Source organism: Metopolophium dirhodum, chromosome 1, assembly GCF_019925205.1.
Source record: "Metopolophium dirhodum isolate CAU chromosome 1, ASM1992520v1, whole genome shotgun sequence".
In the NCBI taxonomy this organism is placed as follows: domain Eukaryota; kingdom Metazoa; phylum Arthropoda; class Insecta; order Hemiptera; family Aphididae; genus Metopolophium; species Metopolophium dirhodum.
Window position 1 is genome coordinate 3425532 of NC_083560.1, and position 22125 is coordinate 3447656.

General features: G+C 31.7%; 1 protein-coding gene across 1 annotated transcript; it reads right to left on the bottom strand.

The window, feature by feature from the left end:
* Positions 1-2304: 2304 nt before the first annotated feature.
* LOC132935910 (plastin-1-like) lies at positions 2305-21736 on the bottom strand. The gene is made up of 11 exons (XM_061002548.1): positions 21662-21736; positions 7777-7941; positions 7438-7700; positions 7108-7327; positions 6880-7034; positions 6708-6813; positions 5614-5827; positions 3986-4124; positions 3288-3427; positions 2639-2892; positions 2305-2530 (listed from the first exon to the last, which is right to left on the bottom strand). The coding sequence occupies exons 1-11, from the start codon at positions 21734-21736 to the stop codon at positions 2351-2353; spliced, it is 1911 nt and encodes a 636-aa protein (XP_060858531.1). The 3' UTR covers positions 2305-2350.
* Between the last annotated feature and the right edge of the window lie 389 nt (positions 21737-22125).

The window sequence follows — 22125 nt, forward strand, 5'->3', positions numbered from 1 at the left end:
GAAAGTAAAATATTGAATAAAACAAAAGTTATTTTATTTGTCAGGTCTTCGTGTTACACTCTGTATCACGAATTAAGATTTATATTATAAATCTTAATGAGATAATATTATATTGAAGGTTACCTCAAAATATAGTTATTGCTATTAAGCCGGATTTCCACTTTCCACTAGACCGTGTCGTGATCTAGAGTTGAATTTTATTTTTATACCTTGTAACCTGTAAGTAAAGTGCATTACTGATCAAGGGGGGCAAGTAGGGGCAGTTGCCCCCTTGGCTTTCTCTGGGTTGATCATTATCAATTATAATTGATGATTATAATGTTCTAAAAAAACTTAAAAATGCCCAAACAATATTGTAAATAGTGCACTAAATTATTATTTTTTTTAATATTAAAGATATAAATTCAGTATGAATTATAATATACATTTTAAACTTTTCAATGATTGTGTAACAGTTTTACAGATAGAACTTGTAATTTGAATTTGAACAACCTACTTATTTAATCTGAAAGGTTATATTTTTTTTTTACTATATCCATAAGTTTAGACTTTAGATCAAATATTTATTATAAAAACCATGTAAAAACATGTGCAAATTTTAAATTTAAATTTAAAAAACTTCAAAATCCTCCAAAAATCTTTAGATGCAAAAAATTCCATGTCGGTATGTTATACAACAAGTATTGCTAGATTTGGAAAACAATGCAAAGTGCATCGTAATCCTAACTTCAATCGTTACCGTTGTAATATAAAATATCGCAAAATAAAATTTTTTTAAGTTAAAATTAAAAACATTATTTTTTTTTTATTACAGAGTGATTTTTATTACACTCGATTATGAACGTCAGAACTAAGAATGTTGCTTTTATAGATTATTAGATGTAGTGGTGGGACCAAGTGCAATACTGCAGTTTTTACTTTTTTGATAAAAAATTAAATGTTCGCATATGGCATACCTACACAATAGTTTCAACTGTTCAAGTTTGTGGTATCAATGACTGAATAAGTTAAAAATATTTAATTTTCTAAATTATCTAAAATTATAAAATCATCGGTAACATTTTATTTTTTTAATAAAAATGTACTTGATAATTTAAAATTACATAACAACTAATTAAAATGAATGCTGTAAGATTAAGTTTTAACTAACTATCTAATAATAATAATTCATAAATATTTTTACATTCCTTGTCTATATAAAAGAAAACGTAATTTCACAAAAATACTTTATAACTAATAGGAAAGTGAGACAAAAAATTTAAAAGAAAATATTTTGCTCTCCCCTTGACAAATTCCTGCGGACGCCCTTGTGTATTCACCTACTTATCTATATTCATGCCAAATTTGAACTTTCTAGATAATCTGGAACTAGGTGAGAGTTTTGATCTATTGATCAGTCGGTGTTAAAAATAACGATATTATTCATTATTCAATATAGTATTATGTCTATCAATTTCTGATTATCGGAAATTTTTATTTTTGTCACAGTTTATATAAGTCGCGATCCGATAACGAGAAACGCGAGTGCTTCAATGGAGTGGGGGTAGCTGCGTTTTGCCGTTTTGCGCCATCAGGGAATAATTCGATAATAATTATATTAGAAAAATTATTTTACAATAATTTCACATGTTAAAAACTATTTTTCGCGGAACAAATTTACTCCCTCAATAATAACATAAAAACTACCAACATTTTACATCCCTATAAGGAAAAACTTCATCTGCGTCATAGCGTCAAGTGTTAGCACTACCCAATAAGTTTTAATAATTAATTGAAAAACACAAGAAACGTAATGTTCTCAAACCGATAACTTTAATCGTATATTTATGTTAACCAAATAATAAAAATACTACGACATAGATAAAATTCTTTTCTATGTGTTGTACGCTTTTGTTTATTATATTATAAATATGATACGATAAAAGTTGTCCCACGCGAAACAGTTTTTACAACCAAATTACGAGTGGTATGGCGTCCTCTTAAAGAGAAAAATATCAAAGTAATATAATACCGAATACGCACAAGTCACACACACTTACACAATATGTAGGCCAACATCTTTCTGTAATACAGACTTAGATAATTGTAATATAATTACGTATTTATGGCAGAACAACTAGGGTATTAGGTTTTACCATTCGATCGATTAAAAAAAAATCCGTATAAAATAACATTTATGTAACAATTATTATAATTAATATGTTTATTACAAATTCATGAACTTACAAAAATAAGCAAATTGTAAAATTGGCTTTAATCATTGACTCAGAATAATTAGCTGACTCACATTTATGTATATATGTTCTAAACTGGAAATGAAAATTTCCAAGAATAATAATACATAATTTGGTTACGAGTCTGATTTTCCAGTTACGGCCATGTAAGGAACATAATCTATAGCCATAAGACACGCAAAGAGAGTCATTACCATTTTTGGTTTTACTTCAGTAATATCTTCTGGTAAAGCATACACTCTGGCACCCGTCTTTCTGGCCATTGATATTGCATACTTAGCATTAGCTAAATTATCCTAAAAAAATAATTCAATTTAGTTACTAATCAAATATTCAAATATTCAAAAGCAATTTTTGATAATTGTTATTATTTTTTTGATAATTTATTTTATTAATAATATTACCTCGGCATCACCACACTCTTTAACTGCATTATAATTGATGGTGCCTGGTTTTATTGCATCAATTAAATCAATAATAATTCGCCCATCAGCTAATGCATGATCTTGGAATCCTCTTAAAGTTGAAGATTTATTGGCATTTTGTAACTTGTTGTTCACCCAGGTAACAATTTCTTTTTCAATCGTCAGACTTCCAAATTTAGCAAGTTGAGTTAAGACTGATAAAGTATATGCACGCATTAATTGCCAAATTAAAGCTATAATACAAAACAGACAAAATTGTTTAATCATTAGCTTATACCTAGTTATGCTCCATATTAAATAGTTAAATTTTAAATAAAAAACGGTGAACAATTATTTTATTAATTATATCGATCTCGGCAGATATACATTACCGTTACCATTGAAAATAATATACAGATAAGGCATAGTATTGTTAATATTGAAAGCAGTCGAATTCGAATGTAATTAGCGCTGTTTCCAATATTAACAACACAATGGCTTATCTATGTATTTTAATATCAATGACGTTACCCTAAACAGTTAAAATTATGGTATAATTGCAAAAAATATTAAATATGTCACAATGTTAATAACTTTGACCCATTTCTATTTTTTACTGTACCAAAAATTATTTATTTATTTTGCTCACCTAATGTAAGTGTTGCATTTCCATTATTTAAATCTTGTCCAGCAATACCAACTAACGAAAACTTTAATTGACGACCCAACTCAACAGCATAGTTGCAATTTTCCAATTTTTCCATAAATGTTCGCAGTTTAGAAAATTTTCTACATTATAAACATATTGATGTTTGAATTACTCATACTATATTATAATTGTACAAAAACAAAGGATGTCATTACACAATTTGTTTTCTCTCTGACATTTCACATCAAATTAGCGTTCAGCAGAACGTAATTACTGAGAACTGTATCGTTATCTTTAATATTAAGATTGAATTAATCTATTATCAAAACTTAAGTTAATAACATAATTTGTATTTGTATATTGGTATTATTAAGATATTAAACATTTTCAGCGATATATTAGCACTTTTTGATTGTAATATTTTACAGTTTTACACTCATAACTTTCATCAAAATTGAAATATTTTAAAAAAGCCAATAAACACAAAAAATGTGTTTAACTTTGAGTTGGATAATAGGTCAATTCACTCTAAAATAACAAGAACGGTTTGGTTCAATGCAAATTTGCCATGTTATGCATGATTCACAGAGAATAAACTTATTGTGCGCTAACTTCCTCTTATGTGAATTTGAAATGTATAACAATTTATTAGTTTCATTTTAAGATTTCAAGCGAAGTTCAAATTATAATTTTTTTACCTGTGTACTTTGGACCAATTAACAATTCCTGGTTTAATAATATCATACAATTGAAAAATTATGAGACCATCTGCCAAATCTGAATAAAGCCAATTAACATGAGGTGTAACACCCATAGAATTCATCCAATTTCTGTATGCTATAATCAAAAATTAGAGAATTTATTACACATACGAAAATGAAATAAAAAAACTAATCAACATATACCGGGTGATTTTGTTATCATTATAATCGTTTTACTCATCATTTCAAAAAGAATAAATGTTAAAAAAAAATACTTTATTTCTAGTCTCTAAAAACAATATTTTTAAAAAATATATAGATTTTTAAATATTTTTATCCTTAACATTTTTGAAGTTTTTACTTTTTTGAATGACAAGGACAACATACAGTTTTAATTTCACATTTCAAAGCAGAATATTTTTCTCAGTATTTAGATACATGAAAATCAAAATTAGGAAGAGTAGCTTATGAGTTATTAGTAGGGGCCGGAATTATATTATTCTTTTGCATATTTTTTTTGAGTCTATGCAGTCAGATGGGGGTTCGAAATCTTTACAAATCATGAAACAGATGCACCTGTTAATATAATGAGTTAATAGAAAAAGTTTTTTTTGCATATTTGGGAATATTTTAAAATAAAAGAATATTTCGTATAATAAAGAATATTAGAGAATGTATCGATTCATTTTTATAGATGTTTGATATTTTTTGTTGCAGTCGCGTAAACAATATAAATTATATGTTCGATAATAGTGATATGATATTGTATAAATTGCAAAATCTACAATTTCGAGCATTTTTAGAGAAATTTACTGTCAAACATAAACCCGCTGAAAGTCTCTTAAGAAAAAATTATCTATCACATTGTTATGATAAGACTTTATCCAATATAAAAAAAAATGAAATAAGCGATAATAATATTTAGTTTTCTGTTGATGAGACAATGAATATAAATGGCCGTTATGTGGCGAATTTATTTGTTGGAATATTAAAGTCAAATCATCCGACTCGTTCTTTTTTCTTAACATGTTAAGTATGTATCTATTTATTTCAGTTTTTTAGTATAATGTTTTTAATTATTTTGCATATAAATGCATATTTTTAGTTCAAGAGAATATTTTAATAAAAAAGCATATTTTTTACATATATTACTATGATTTTTAAAGAATATTTTCAACTTTTTTAGAGAATATTAGCATCTTATTTTGGCTATTTTAAAAGAATATAATTCCGGCCCCTGGTTCTTAGCATTGAGTGTTTAGATGAGCGGAGTGGAATGGTAGGCGAGGACCCTGCAAAATGTTGGTCCACTACTCTATTCTTCTAAACTTTAAATACTTAAAACCCATAAAGTATCAAAATACTCGGAAAAATATTCTGCTTTTGAAGATGAAATTAAAACTGTATGTTGTAATTCAAAATAGTAAAAAACTTAGACAATTTATAAGGATAAAAATATAATTTTTTAATAATCCCGTTATTTTGTAACCACTTGAAACCGTTTAAAAAAATATTTTCAAAAAAAATAATACTTTTTGAATAATAAGTGTCCTATGTTAAATTAATCACCTAGTATATAGACCTGAGTTTCAAATATGAATCTCATTAAAAAAATAAAAACTAACTTTTTTCTTCTCTTGTTTCTTCAATTGATTCTAATCTTGAAATTTCTACTTCGGGTTTGTCTAATCCTGGATGATTGTTAAACAAATTAGCAACAAATGCAAGATTTAATTTGTATACACCATTCACGACATCAACGGGTGTAACAAAACTTCGACAACCTAACTTAGCTGCTTGCTGCAACATTATACCTGCTCTTTTGTTCAAATCCGGTTCCTTTATAGACAATAAATGTAATTTAATTATCCAAAGATTTATATACTCGATGAAAATGTTGGTTAATTAATCAAAAATAAAACATAGTTAATAACTAGGGGTCTTACTTTTAGTGAATACAAACATAAGTGTACACGGATATCGTGAACACGTATGATTAATATTTATAAAATATGTGAATTAATAAATGCTAAAACACTATCAGAATCATATTCACGTGAATTCGTTATTCTAAGAATAATTTTTAATTGATATTAACTGAGCATTTATATTATTTATATAAAAACATTTATTATTTTACAAAATGAAATAATTGTTAACTAATGATTTTTAGAAGGTGGTCAGATATTATATTACTTGACCTAAGTAGTTATACTTTATAGTTTATGTTATTGATTATTAAATTAATCTAAATTATTAATATGAGTAAAATCATCTTTAACCTACGAATAAAAATAGAAAAATAAGTAAGTAAAGACGTAAATACGTGAGTAATATTATAAATTCACGGAAAATTTTAAGTAATAGGTCTTAAAAATTAAACATTAATTTCACGTGAAAACGTGAAAGCAAGTACATATGAAATAAGGAACACTATTAAAAACATACTTATAAAAACCAAAATATATATTTATTGAATAACATTTAAAAAATAAACTATCAATTACTAAAATCAATAAGAAATTTCCAATTATAATAATATTTGATTAGTCAAAGGTCAAAGCTAAAATAATAAAATACAACATTATTGTGTTCAATTTTAATTATTTTAAATATTGATCAATAAAAGAATATTATGTTTCTTACACACATTTACTTTTATTTATTCCTAGATCCTCAGGAAACAAAAATGTAAAAGTTATTCATAATTAGTAATTACCATTAACGCAGACATATCAACATCCGAATCAAGTGGTGCAATTTGCTTCATAAGGTATGTGTATATTTCGGAATCAGTTATATCATTTTGAAAATTATGGCATTGTCTGAAATTAGCAAAATATTTTACAATTATCTTTACTTAATAAAACTAAATATCATTTTATACCTACCTTGAGACTCCAGAACGATTCAAATGGTAGTTAACCCATCCAAGAAGTATAGCTTCTGGTGACAGTTTTATAAGCTCTTCAATTTTTTCTCCATCTTGTAACAATGCAGCTAACCCAGGACAGTTTTCAAGAGTAATTTGATTAAACAATCCTTTCTAAATAATTTAAATTAAATTATAAAATGAAATTAGGTTTTTTTAATTGTTTTACTGACAAAAATATATTTACCCTAATAATTTGCCAGAGTAAACCAAGGACTAAATGTGGTTTTCCTTTAGCAAGATCATGAGCGTCAATATTCACAATATTACAACCAATAGATTGACTAGAAACTAGTGCTAGTGTTAAATTTTCTAATTTTTTGTAAACAGTAAGGTTGCTTTTATTTGTTTCTTTATTAATTGCCCTTTCGTCAATTGTATCAGGACAAGAATGATTAATAATTTTGCTAAAAAAAAGATTTTAAACAATTATGATATATTATGTATAATTATACATACAAAATTACCAACATAAATAATACAATAATTGTTGGTTTTAAGTTTAAAATCTGTTTACCAGAGCAATATTCCATCTATGACCTTTTCATACAAATTTTTCCCTTTACTTTCTATTGGAAGTAAATGCTTAAGGTCAGGATCATTACTCAAGCTAGTATTGATCCAATCAGAAAATGCAAGCTGTTCTTCTAAACGTACAGAATGTGTTGTTCCTTCACTTGATGCATCAGACATACCACCTAAAGTTTCTAAGTTTTCTTTTTTAGAAACAACTTGTTTAAATGAGCTAGCAACTTCTCCTGCTTTTAAGTCTGAACATAGCTAAAAAGTATATTATGTTAAATGTTTATAACTTTGAGTTTGTTTAGATGTTAGATAAGTATGTAAAATATTCAACCTTTTTAAATTCTGAAAATACAAGTTTTTCTTTTGTTTCAGTTCTTTTACCATCATAATCTTCAATAATTTTTCGAACTTTCCATGCAGGTAACTTAAAACCACATAAATCTAGGGCCTGTTGTAGTTCTGAAAGGTTAACAGTTCCATCTCCATTTTTATCAATCTAAAAAAAAATAAATTCTTTTATTCAATACAAACTGTTTTTTATGTAATTATAAAATTAAACATATTTGAAAATAGTAGAGAAGTAATTAGACATTAAAAAAATGTTAACATATTTTATGTAGGTAATTGAAAAGTTTTGTATGGAATTTTAAATGTTATAGGTTAGGTTAGAGATTAAGAGCAGCGAAAAACAAAACAAACAATGAGAAAAAACAGTAATTTTTACGCAAAATTGGATTTTGGTTGGCGTAACTCTAAAACAAACAACCGTAGATACATGGAAATTTCACTGAATATTTGTATTATATTATTTTTTTATACACGACAAAATATTTTGACTTGTTTTAAGCGGTTTACAGATATTTTCAAATTCCAATTGTTTTAGTTTTTTTTCTAAAAATGTGAATTAAATTTTATTTGTTCAAAAAGCTTGAATATTTAATACGAGATTTCTAATACATTGTTACAATGACAGATGAAAAATATTAAAAATACATATTCACAATTTTTTTTAAAAGCATTTAAAGTTCAAATTTTGAAAAAATTTATAAAATTTAAAATTTAAAATGATTTTGTAAATAAAAATTTATAAATTGTTCATCTTTCATTACAAATGATTGAAAATTTAAAAGAAGATTCTACGTTAGTAGATTATTAATACATTTGACCCAGTAATAGGAAAGGTGACCGACGGTGAAATAATAACACCTCAATTTGGGGAAAATATATATATATATATATATAAGATATTTGAACAAATTCAGGATTTAAGTTGGTGCCGAGAAAGCCGAAGGCATAAAACTCGGTCAAAGTAAATTATAAAAATAATAATAAGAATGCATTTTAATAATAATAATGCATTTTACCAAATAAAATATAAACATTACTCACCACACGGCTCCGACGGAGCGGTTTACCGGTGGGAGGCAGGGGCGTAGCTAGGATTTTTTTTTTGGGTAGGCCCATTATAAAACTTTACTTGCCGACGGTAATGGGGACTTTTCCTGATTTTTTTTATTAGCTTACTATTATTTCAGTTTTCAATGATTATTCTAATAAATAAATGAATAATTAATTACTTAAAAATTAAAACAAATTGAACCAAAAAATAAGCATATAGTTTCAAAAGATTCAATTTTTATTTAAGTACCTAAATACTAATATTTTTACAAAATACAATTATAAATATTAATTTATATACTCGTAAACTTGTAACTTACAATAACTTCAAACTTGGCAAACTGTAAAATCAATCCCTTTGCCTCTGCAGCCTCTCGTTTTTTAGAACTTTCTTTAAATGTATTAAGAACTTTTAAAATACTACCAAAATGAGTTTTGAAAAATTGTATACTTTTATATTTTGAGACCCATCTAGTATCACAGTGCTGTGGGATTTTGAAATTTGTTTCTTGAAAAAAGCATGATGACGAAGAGTAGATACTGATTGAAATGCAAAAACAGCTTCTAATAAGCCTATTATTTCGCCTACTTCTTGAACATTTTGTGTAACATTAACAAGAACTAGATTTAGCCTGTGAGCATGGCAATGTATATATGGGTATAGATTTTTTGCTAAAGTTCTTATTTTTGTTTGAACACATTCTCTTGAAAATTCTCCCGACATAACTGAAGCACCATCATATGATTGACTAACACATTTACCAATGTCTAAACCCGTGTTATTTAAAAATAATATCAATCCGTTACACAACGCTTGGGCATTTAATTCAATGAATCCTAAAAATCTTTCTTTTATTTTTGAATCGTATACATATCTTATACAAACGCTCATTTGTTCAATTTTCGATTCATCTCTAGCCTCATCAACAATTAGATTAAAAATGTTGCTCCCGAGATTAACTTCTTTTACTATTTTACGTAATGTAAGATTCGATGCAGCTTTAATTAAATCATTTTGTATATCAGGTGACATATATTTACTATTTTTTGGTAATGATTTAAAATTAGTTTTAAAATTTTCATTTTCTAATGAAAGTAATTTAATCATTTCTAAAAAATTACCTTCGTTTACGTCATGACAAGGCCAATTTGGATTATCTTCGGTAGAATTGATTTTTTTATGTTCTCGTATTCCGATGTCTTGTCGAGAACAATACAAAATGCATCGTATTATACTTGTTAATGTTTCTCTATTATTTATAATTTGGTCCTTAACTTGTTGGTTAATTTGAGATGAAACTGAGCCGGTTTTTTTCGTTGACAGCCATGAGTTGTATTTTATTACAGCATTTTTGTGAGAACTAGTATTTTCATGTTTTTTTGTCAGGTGACTAATATTTTTCCAATCAGAATATCCACGATTAATTAAAGCATCTTTTTCAGTATGAGACTGAGAAACCGTTAGGTGAGGAGGAAAATGACGACAGTAATAACAAAAAACAGCATTTAGCGTAATTGAATATTCCAACCAAGGATATTTACTATACCAACTGCTTTGAAAACATCGATGTTTTCCATAAATAACTGTACGAGAAAAATTAATAACAGGTTGTACGGCACTTTCGTCACAAGTTGAACTTAAATCAAGAACGTTCAATTTTAAAAGTTCATCGGAATTTGTTTGTTTCGAATCTGGTTTTATTGATTCAACTACTGTAGTAGATGTACAAGGAAAATAAATTTTCGATGGATCCAAAACACTTGAAACATTTTCAGTGACATCATTTGATTTAAGTTTATTAGGAATCAAAAACCGTTTCATATTATTTATTAAATGTTCACTGTAACGACAACAACCATTCGAGATTGCGAATCGCTCAATATTAATAATTATAGGTAGATACTAGGTAAATGCTTAAAATGTTTATGAGTTTAATCGTGAAACTAAATTTCCAACAAAACTTTATCTCGAGAATTTTGTAAGCAACGATTTTATCGATTACCTATTTTTCAATATTATTTTTACGTATCGTCTATCGATTAGTGCGATAGTCCTTATGACATTTTAATGATGTCGCCGTCTTGATACAGACAAATTATTATAGTGTTATAATAATATTATACATTTATGTAAAAACTGTTGTAAAAACGTGTATAAGTGTCTGAATATATTATTATTTTTAATATTATTGGTATTTTTCTAGAGAAAATCTGGGTAGGCCCAGGCCTACCAGGCCTACCTACTGGCTACGCCCCTGGCGGGAGGACAACAATAATGTACCATAATACATAAGTATAATAATAATAATATAATAGTATAGTAATAATAATATAATAGCATAGTAATAATACCCTAAAAGTACCGGCCACGGTGAGAATAATAAAATGATGTACCAAAAACGTTACCAGTAAAATAGTGTGTGTCCTGTACCGCTCTTCGGCGCATCAGCAAAACGCTTGCTACTCGCTCATGGTACCGGGAGCTGAGACGCGAAAAAAGTTAGTGGTGGCTTTTGCTGGTGTCGGTCAGTACTTTGCGATCTTGGGTGGCACGTAAAAACGACAGGTGAGGGGGGGGGGGGTCACATACGTACAGCTAACATGAGTGGCCGGTACTCTGATCCGTGGGTACTAGGAGGGGAGCGTGTGCGCGACTGCCGGAACGATGGTTCAGTATTGGATCGGCGGAGACTGAGGCGCGCGGAATAGTATGCCTTGTCACATGTCGCGCTCCTACGGCACCTTCTAGTACAATTATAAATTATAATAATATTGGTTTGCGTTGGACCTCACAGAAACCCCCCCATGAAAGTTCGCTACACCGGAGAGAGCTTTCATGGATGACGATGTTTGAACGCAAACTTAAATAATAATCGGTAATAATAATTGACAGGAATTTCATACGGGAGATGTGTTCGATCCATTCTTATGATACCTGAGTGCTAACAATGACTTCAGCCTGCTGCAATGGTGAACTGATCGGTTCGTAGAACGGACGGAGGTGAATAATATTGTAAGTCCCAATAGTTCTGTTGGTGTTTGGATCTGCCAGGTATATGCATTGTCTTGACGACGGCTGGTGATCACGTAGGGCCCTTCGTATAGCAAGAAGAATTTCTGTATACATTTGTCGACGGAGGAATTTAGGCGATGCGTTTTCACCAACGCGCGGGTACCGATGACAAATAATAGGGGTACGCCCGGCTTGTCATGGCGGTGTTTTCTTCTTTCAGAATGGGTGAGCTGGATCTCTCGGGCCATGGTCAGTTTAGTTCTCTGTGCTAGAGGAAGACGAAGAGGAAACGAAACGATATTTCCGAATGGGTTATATTGTTTGACGGAAAGAAAAAGCTCTTGTGGGGTGTGGCCTGTTGACTCATGGACTGTGTTGTTTAACACCCATTCAATGTACGATACGTACCGTGGCCACTCTGTATGGTTTTCGTGGCAGTACGCCCGGAACATGCGTCCGAGTTCTCTCATAACTCTCTCAGCTGGATTGGACTGGGGATGGTACACAGACGTCATTGTTGGCGGTACACCGAGGGGCGAGGGCTAACAACCGATTCTGCCACACGTTGCTCCGGAACTGTACACCATGATCGGATACGAGGCATCGGGGTTTACCGTATGTGGATATATAATCATCAATCATACGATTGGTTACCGCGACAGCGGTGGCCTTCTTCATTGGGTATAGACGGACAAATCGGGAGAAGTTATCTAGTATGACAAAAATATATCGGACTTGGTTCCAACCCGGAGGGAGAGGGCCATATAGATCGACTAATACTCGCCCGAGTGGGACATCGGCCAGAACAGATCGCATTTCCCCTTCTATACGGACTGTAGACGCTTTAGTCTTCTGACACAACACACAACTTCGGACTACTTCTCGGATACGTGACTGAAAGCTTTTGAAAAAACAGAAATCACGTATGGCGAGTATGCACTTCTTTGGTCCGACATGGCCAAAATGACGATGCACCTGAGTGATCAGTTCGTCTACCCCGTTGATGGGGATGTAAACCAGCCATTGATCAGTAGACTTGTGTCATCGATAAAACAGTACCCCCTCTACTAAGCTATAGTGTTCGAGATACGGGGTCTGCTGACTCTGGGGGTCTTTCAGTAACTGTTGAAGTCTATCAAGGTTAGGGTCCTCCCTTCTGGGACAAGCAAATTGATTTGAAAGACGATATTTGACGCTCAAACTCGGCTTGAACCTTTTTTGACGTGATTGTTAAAACATATGGACAACTGGATATCACCTTCTCCACCTCCTCTCGTCCGGCAGAACTTCTGGATAGAGCATCAATAACATTATCTGAGCCGGGGATGTGTTTTACTTGTAGATTGAACTCTTGAAGGTGTAACGCCCATCGAGTTAATCGAGCGTTTCGCAGGCGACATTGGAATAAAAAAGTTAAGGCTTATGATCAGTCAGGACAGTGACTGGGTATCCTAGGATGAATACCCGAAACTTCTCACAAGCAAAGACTATAGATAACAATTCCAATTCTGTTATGGAGTAATTACGCTCAGCGGTGTTTAACGTGCGGCTAGCAAAAGATATGGTACGTCGGTCCTTTTGGAGAGATTTGAAACAGCTCAGCACCGAGTCCAACTTTACTCGCATCAGTCTGAAGGTAAAACCTCTGGTCGAAATGTGGATGTGACAGATATTGTTCTGTGAATGATTCATGGACCGCATTAAATAGCTTCAGCTCTTCATACCCAAAACGCCAAGTACAATCTTTTTAGATGAGTTCAATAAGCGGGCTTATAATTGAGGCATGGTGAGACGATATCACAATACGGTGTCGTTTTGAATTATGTAACCCACCAGGTCGAGTTCCCGAAATGGAACACCGTTTCGCCATTCCGACCAGAGATCGACCAGAGATAAGCCAGTCATCGCCGAGAATCATTTCAGTGGACAGATGGGGAATAACCAGAAAAATCCCTGGAGCTTCATGTCCAAACACACTTAGTGGTACATACACTTGCCGGGTGATCTTCTTACTTCGACCTTGGATGGCGGTGGAAATAGTGACCCCCGTTACGGGAAGCGTAGACAGTTTCGATGCGGTGTTAGTTTGACTCTTCAGGGTCGTGAAAAATTGTTCGGAGACCGCAGATATGGACGCACCAGAATCCAACAGTGCGGACGTACTTATTCCGAAAATTTCGACGTGAAGCTCAGGACGTTTCACAGTGCGTTCAGGAAAATCAATGGGAGACGAAAATGGTTGGTTGCAGACAGATGGGTTTTGGCTCTCGTCACGTGCTGCAATCACTGGCGAGAAGCTTCCTCGTTTCCCGACACATTTAATTGATGAATGAGCGGGGCGGCGGTAGTAGCAGACTGATTCCTCGGTGGCTGCCCTCGATTGTACCCTCCACGATAGCCTTGTCGGTTGTCCTGTGCCCTCCGTTTGTTTTGTTGATTGGGTTGAATATTGTTGTGATGTGGTCGGTGATCATCCTGACGTGGCTCGCAGAACGATGTGGACTCTTCGAATTCAGTCAAAACAGCTAACAATTCGTTTGTATCACGTGGTCCACGTCCTCGTAGGGCCATACTAAGGGGAATCGGATAGTGTTGTATTATTGTCGAAACCAAATCAATTGGGTCAATGGATGGTGACAGATACTTTGCCCCGGCAATCCATTGCATGGCGTGCGTTGCGAGACCATCGTATCTCGTGTATTGAAATGGCCGAAACACCTTGTTGCGAGTCTTACGTTGAGTCGCATCGGACCAAAAACGTTGACGGAATAATATTCGGAAATCACCGTAGCTCGGAGGGATGGGGATTAGTGAATCGAACCACAGACGAGCATCCCCATTAAGTCTACGTTGTGCAGAAATTAATTGTTGGTCTGCTGACATTGGAACATTCTCAAAATATACATCTAGCTGGCGGATAAAACGTTCTGGATGGATGGAACGGGTTTGTCCTGAGAATTCCGACACAGCATCGTTGAGGCGTTCTTGAGACCCAAAAAATGACGAATGACCTGTGATATTCAACATTGTATAATTACCCACGGGATTCATTGTTGATGATGTAGGTATGGTGTTCCCCTTAAATGATTGAAAACCTTGGGACATATCTGGCGGTGCTGGGGTGTGCGTTGGTAACCCAGCTGTCTCATTGGCGGGTGGTGTTGGATTTGGTTGTTCGACAAAACGGTTCAAATCACTCCGGATTGTACGAACATCGTCCTCCAGCGAGATTATACGGTTGGTGTTGCGTCCGATAGTTTCGTTCAGTTTAACCGTTTGATGTTCAGAACGGGCCATGTCATCTTCTAATTTTGTGAATCGTGTATCAACTGACTGCCACCTCTCCAAACATTCATCCCACCGCGCAGTCATATCCTCCCTCATAGCCTGGATTCCGGCTTCATTGGACCGTTGACTTGCCAGTAACTGCTTAAACATATTCTGAATCGTTTGATTGGGGGTGCTCGGCTTGGATGTGGATTCACTAGAGATCATCTTTACAGTCTCAGTGGTTCCAGTATCAATAGACGTTGTGACAACAGGAGGCATGTTGAAAATTTTGAAAATCACCGTGGCGCGGGATATATTAGAATGTATGTGCATAATTCAAATGAATAGTATAATAAAAAATAATAACTAAAGAGTACGAAAATAACTCAATACTACACGAATAATGATTAACGAATAATAGTTGTACTCATACAGTACTAGGAGAATACAAAAATAATTATTCGTGTTGAACGACAACAATCAGAGTCGTTAGTACGGAATAATACGAAAACGCGACAATCGTCGAGACTGAAACCACAACTCGATAACCATTAATAAAATAAAATGGATATAGTGTTAGGCACCACACCAAGTAATCATTTTACGCTCCTACTAAGTAGGCACAAATACTCCTGACGACCCCCCATACGTGCACGGGACGTACAAACGACGGCACCGATGTGCGACAACCTACATTGTGGGTGACGATAATCACCGCGGGCTACAACGTATGGCAAACTTATAACTAACCGTCGGTGTGTGTACGGGCCTAACATGGATCATTAATTTTTGGTCAGTCTACCAACCGGGATTCGACTACGTGTAAAGTACAAAAAAATCATTGTTGCAAAAATAAAACATTAATAAAAAACTAAATTGCACGCGCGTGAATCTATACGTGGACGGGAAAATTGTCGTCAGACAGTATACCAGGCGAACAAAACAAAATCTCGACTGATGGGCTATATGAGCATGATCAGGAATAAACTAAATAAATATGCAATACGATAATAATAATGATGTACGTAGAACGTTGATACTATCAGAATTTAATAAACAAAATAATATGGGGAACGACCGCACAGCTGTGGTGGAACGATACGCACCCAAAAATAGAACATTAATATTATACAGATAGTCAGCGGCGCGGCGGTACACCGATAAAAATAAAGTGCTACTGGTTATGTAAGTGAACCAGGTAAAATGGGATGAGATATATATATACAGGCACACGTCGACGTGTACAGATAAGCACTTTACATTACGCCCCATCTCCGCCGATCAAACTTGCACCATGATGACGAGACACCTCCTGTCGATGGTGAAAACCTGAATAGCAGTTTCGCGGCGTTAGCAAAGCACGGGGCAAAGCACGGCATAAAGCGGAGATCGTGAACTATATAGCTATACATATTACAAATATATATATATATATATATGTAGCCTTGTATTATAAATCGTGACGGATTTTCGTCTTATGGCTCGTGTGTCGCGGCCTTGAAAAGTTACTCCCAGCGCGCGTATAGAAGATTTACTTCAATAATGTACAAATCGAAATAGTCAAAATTTATCATTCATGAATATCATACAATAATAATTGTAGGTACCTATAAAATATTTATAAATAATAAGTAATAACTAATGAGTACTTAGTAAGTAGGGGCTATGAATCGGGGCTTCAAGGGCTCGTATATATTGATGTCTTTATAACGTGGGAGTTTAAATAAACATGGGTACATTGTTACCCCTACGTATATTATTATTAATTAGTACCTAATTAGTTAATACGACATTATTAGTTTTTATCTATAAAAATAAATACGAAATTTTTCGTAAATGTATCTTTTTTTCTAATAGTATTATATTTTACGAACTTATAACTACTTGTATAAATAATATTTGGATAATATGAAAATTCAAAATTAACTTAATTGGGATTATTAAAAAAAAAATATAAGTTGATTTTAAGTTAACGTAGATACAAATGAGTTAGGTTAAAGTTAAGTTAATTAAAACAGCCAACTAGTAAGTTAAATTAATAAGTTAAAAATATCTTAACTTTTAACTTATTAACTCGTTAATTCCCAGCCTTGCCTTTTAGGATAGTTAAAATGCTTAGATTTTCTTCAACAGTATCTTTTCTAATAGGAAAATGAATCTAGATTGGATTTTGAAGGGGCAAAAGTAAAAATTCCCCAGTAGTTTTCAAAAGCAGCATCAAAAACAAAAGAAAACTTAAGGAAAAATGGTTATCGACAAAATCGATTTTGGTTTTTGGTGTAACTCAAAAACAAATGACCGTAGACACAAAAATGTTCAATGAATATTAGCATTTTTTATACACGATAAGCTTTTCAAAATATTTTTTGCATTTTTGACTTGTTTTGAGCGGTTTACGGACATATTCAGTTTCCAATTTTTTTAGGTTTTTTCTCTATAAATATCAATGAAATTGTATTCGTTGGGTCAAAAAATTAGAAAATTTAGTACAAGACTTCTAATATATTGTTACAATGACAGTGAAAAATATTAAAAATACCTTGTCACAATTTTTTTTTGATAAGCATTTAAAGTTCGGATTTTGACAAAAAATGTAAAAATCATATTGTGCAAATTATTTTGAGTTAGAAATTCATAAAAATTTAACTATTTAAATATAAGATTTAAAATGTAATACAAGCATCCTTATAAGTTTATCTACCTTTATCAACAAAAAAATATCTTTAAAAAATCAAATTAAATTTTTATGAGGTTTGAAATTCATATTATTACAACATTTGATATTCACTCGATTTCTCATGTAACGATTTTCTTATTTTATTGTAATTAAAATACGAATGACTGTAGATACTTGAAAATTGCACTGAGTGTTTGGTACAAATTTATTATATTAGCATTTTCTATACACGATTAAAATTTTGAAAATAATTTGACTCTTTTTGAGCTGTTTACGGACATTGTCAGTTTTTAATTTTTTTAGTTATTTTTTGTATAAATAACAATTAAATTTTATTTGTTGGGTAAAAAAGCGTGAAAATTGAATGCAAGGCTCCTGATATAATGTTACAATGCGTTGAAAAATATTAAAAATACATAAGTACAAATTTTTTTTATAAGCATTTAAAGTTCGAATTTTGACAAAATTTATCAAATTTAAAATTTCATAATTATTTTGTAGTTAAAAATGTATAAAATGTTCAACTTTTATAGTTATAAAAGGATTGAAAATTTAAAACAAGATTCCACGTAAATAGGTTGTATATTATAAATTACTTTATTCATCTTAATATCATCAAATATACTTAGTAATATCACAGTGGCGCCGAAGTCCATGTTTATGTATGGCAGCTGCCATACATATAAACATTTAGCTGGGGGGTGGGTTCATAGGAAAATAAAATTATGAAAATTAATAGGAATAGGATCCCAAATTATTAAGTAATATTGCCCATCGAGAGTAATAACAATATTAATATTGATCTTAGATAATTTGTAAAATGGTAGATAATATATATATATCAAAATAAATATATAGACATGAAGTTAATAACTTTTACTCTATAAAGAAAATATGCAAGGTTTATTGATGTTAATAAATATGATAACATTTTAAATTATTTAGTATTTTATTTCTTAAATTGAGTTAAATCTATAAGAATTAAGTCAGTATTTCTTTTTTATTCTTAAATAAAGATGAAGAGATACAGTGATTTTAGGATTTAGCTAAAAAATATGGTTATATGGGTTACACCACTACACCAGTTATGGGTAAATGAGTACAAATCACTGACTGTTCAACATTTAATTTACTTGTATATGCCTTTTAAATTTTAAAATTACCAGGCAATTGTTTGGACTATTAATATCTATTATGATCGAGGGGATTATACCAGTTGGCCACTTTCTTATATATCAAGGCTCTCTAATAAATTCTAATAGATTCTATTAGTGTTTAAGCCAGGGCTTGTATTTGAAAAAAATTCTGTTTTATGTTATTTGCAATTAAAACGTTACACAATGTTTGCGTTTATTTTAATTCTGAATCAAAACATTATCCAAGTTTTGCGTTTATCTTTATATGAATTAAAACGTTATCTAAGTTTTGTGATTATTGTTATTTAGAACTAAAACGATATACAAGTTTTGCGTTTATAGTTATTTAAAATTGTGTAAATACCTATTAAATTTAAAAATAATAACTAATGTGGGTAATGGCCCAGATACGGAATATAATATAATCGATTTTTAGATTGTTTGCATGAAATAAATGTTTCTACAAAACCAATAGACCTTTTAAATAAATAGATTTAAAAATATTTCGTTTTGCGTTATGTATTGTTTAATGGTTTATAATATAGTTTGTTATATTCTTTTTTTTATCGCTTTCCGTTAAAATTACGTTTACAAATTACAATCGTTTTTCGTCAAACATAACGTTATGATTACGTTTGTAAGTCCTGGATTAAGCTGAAATTGACATATTATTATCAAATTTAAAGGTTAGACATTTAAAACAATGTAAATCTTTAAAATGCTTATAATTTGCTTTAAAATTAAATATCAAAAATAAACCTATTGTGGGGGCCCTGGGTTTTTACCTTTAAATTTGATTTTAACCTTTTAATTTTTAGGTCGATTCGCTCTAATATTGAAAATAACAGTAAAACGGACTCATCTAAACGTAAAATTTGGTATGTTACCTATGTGTTAGTAAGACGGAGATAACACATATGGGAGATAATGTCATCTTAAGTTATTCAATAACATAATGTAACAAATATTGTCTGTGGTCCAAACGCAACATAGCAAATTTGTGTTTAGTACAACCAATCCTTCCTGGGTAAATTTTATTTTGAGTTTTATTTTATTATTTAATAATTTCATGTTATATGAATCAAAAGTTGTCCTTGTAATCCATTTTTTAGAGTACCTACAAAAATTGCATTTTGAATTGAAATTGGAGCCCTAGCCATAACTCATTTTTATAGATAAATATTTTATATTTATCTAATAAATTTAATTATTAACTACTTATTACAAATTTGGTGTTGATGTATTATTAAATGACTCATACGAAAGGAAGATAACATTTCATTATTTTATCTGTACAGTGAACACGTAAATTAAAAAATATAAATAATTATTCTAAATAGAACTTTATTTTATTTTATCAGTTTATAGTCTATACAGTTAAGATATGAATACCCCTCCATCCTGAGTAATGTAATTTGAAACAAAATTAATTTATAATTACACGTAATTATAAAGTAGTTACAATCAGTTTGATAACTTATCATAAATTGGACATTTCAGATCATAAAATATTAATAATCACATTCATGTCAACTCTAGCATCACAATATTTGAATGTGAATATTTGTGGTTGCATATATTTTATACTAAATGGTAATAGTAATATAATATAAAATCTGAAATGTCTTTTGTCAATTTAGTATATGTTTGACACTCGTCTTGTCGTCTTTGACCTTAAACGTGTATTTGGCGTTCGCGAGTTTAAGTGTAAGTTTGACAAAGCTTGCTCAGGTCAGAAAACTTTCGAGATAACACGCCAGCCGATTCACCAGAACAATACTATAAACGTACTATTTTTTTTCCATTATTGGATCATTTTATTCTTCAACTAGAAGAAAGTTTTCCCAAACATCATCGTGTAATGTCCACTTTACAATCATTAATTCCTAAGTACATAACTCAAAATACTGCATATTTAAACAAATTTACGGAATGTGCACTGTTTTACAAACCATTATTACCTCATTTTGATACCGAGATTAAAATCTGGCAAACACAGTGGCAAAATGTATCTGATGATCATCATCCAAAATGTTCATTAACTACCTTAAGTCAAATGTCTAGCGATTTCTATCAGAATATAAAGTGTCTTTTAACAATATAAGCTACTTTGCCTGTAACGACTGTTACTGCAGAGTGTTCATTTTCAACATTGCGGAGACTGAAAACCTATTTAAGAAATAGTATTGGACAAGACCGACTGACAGGATTAGCGTTCATGAATATTTATAGAAATTACGACATTGATATTGGCGAAGTCATCAACATATTTGCAAGACTACCTCGAAAATTAGAGTTTATATTATAAAAATACATATTTTTAAAGATTATTTAAATTTTTTTTTTAATAATGACGTTTTTATGAGAAATAAATAGTACTCTAATTGAAATTGTGTAAACTTCTTGTTAGGTTAGATTATATACGAAAATGTATATTATGTATATATCATGTACAAAAATGTACAACCTAACACCCCCCCTCCCCTATATTTTTTTGTGTACGCGCTGGTACCATTCAAATGTTGAAATCTTAAGCCTCCGCGGGGAAGACGTCGGCAGGTATGACAACGAGTGACAAAGATAATCTATCGCTTGGGTACTATATCGTTGGGAGAAAAGCCAGTAAGGCACAACACAAATACCTTATACCTAATATTAAATAAAATATAATGTACGACATTCGAGTAGGTAGGTACAGGCAGCGTCGTCGTTTGTAAGTTACCTTGGAAAATTGTTCCTTGAGCTCGTCGTCAACGCTGCCGTTGAGTGCCTTGACGTAGTTAGAGACCTTAGACATTTTTCAGGACTAACAGATCACGCGAGGGCGGGTGGAAGGTGTCTAACACGAATTGCTGCGGTCGAAACTAGAAAGCGACTGATGATTTCTGTAACAACGATGATGGTGACGCGGCGCCGACGGTTTACGACGAGAGCCCGAACGGCATAAGGATTTTCGATATTGGTACTTATAACGTCGAACGGCAAAAACGAAACTGTTGTTGACGGTCTGTAGTTCTGTACTCTGTAGTAAGCAAGTGACGACGAGGCGGGAAGGAGGCACCCCTCCGTACTGCTGGCGGGGACTAACGTGTGACGACTGACGAGTGACGACGTGTTCTGGGCGCGGAGTGTTCACGGAGCAGAGTAGTCATAGGCGGAGGCGGAAGATTCACCGCCACTGTGTGG

Bases quoted from the DNA above. Each gene is read 5' to 3' on its own strand.
- LOC132935910 (XM_061002548.1), bottom strand. From the start codon at position 21,736: ATGTCTAAGGTCTCTAACTACGTCAAGGCACTCAACGGCAGCGTTGAC. The intron at 6,814-6,879 runs GTAGGTATAAAA...TGCTAATTTCAG, and splicing joins AATCGTTCTGGAGTCTCAAG to ACAATGCCATAATTTTCAAA. The intron at 5,828-6,707 runs GTAATTACTAAT...TTGTCTATAAAG, and splicing joins TTGATATGTCTGCGTTAATG to GAACCGGATTTGAACAAAAG.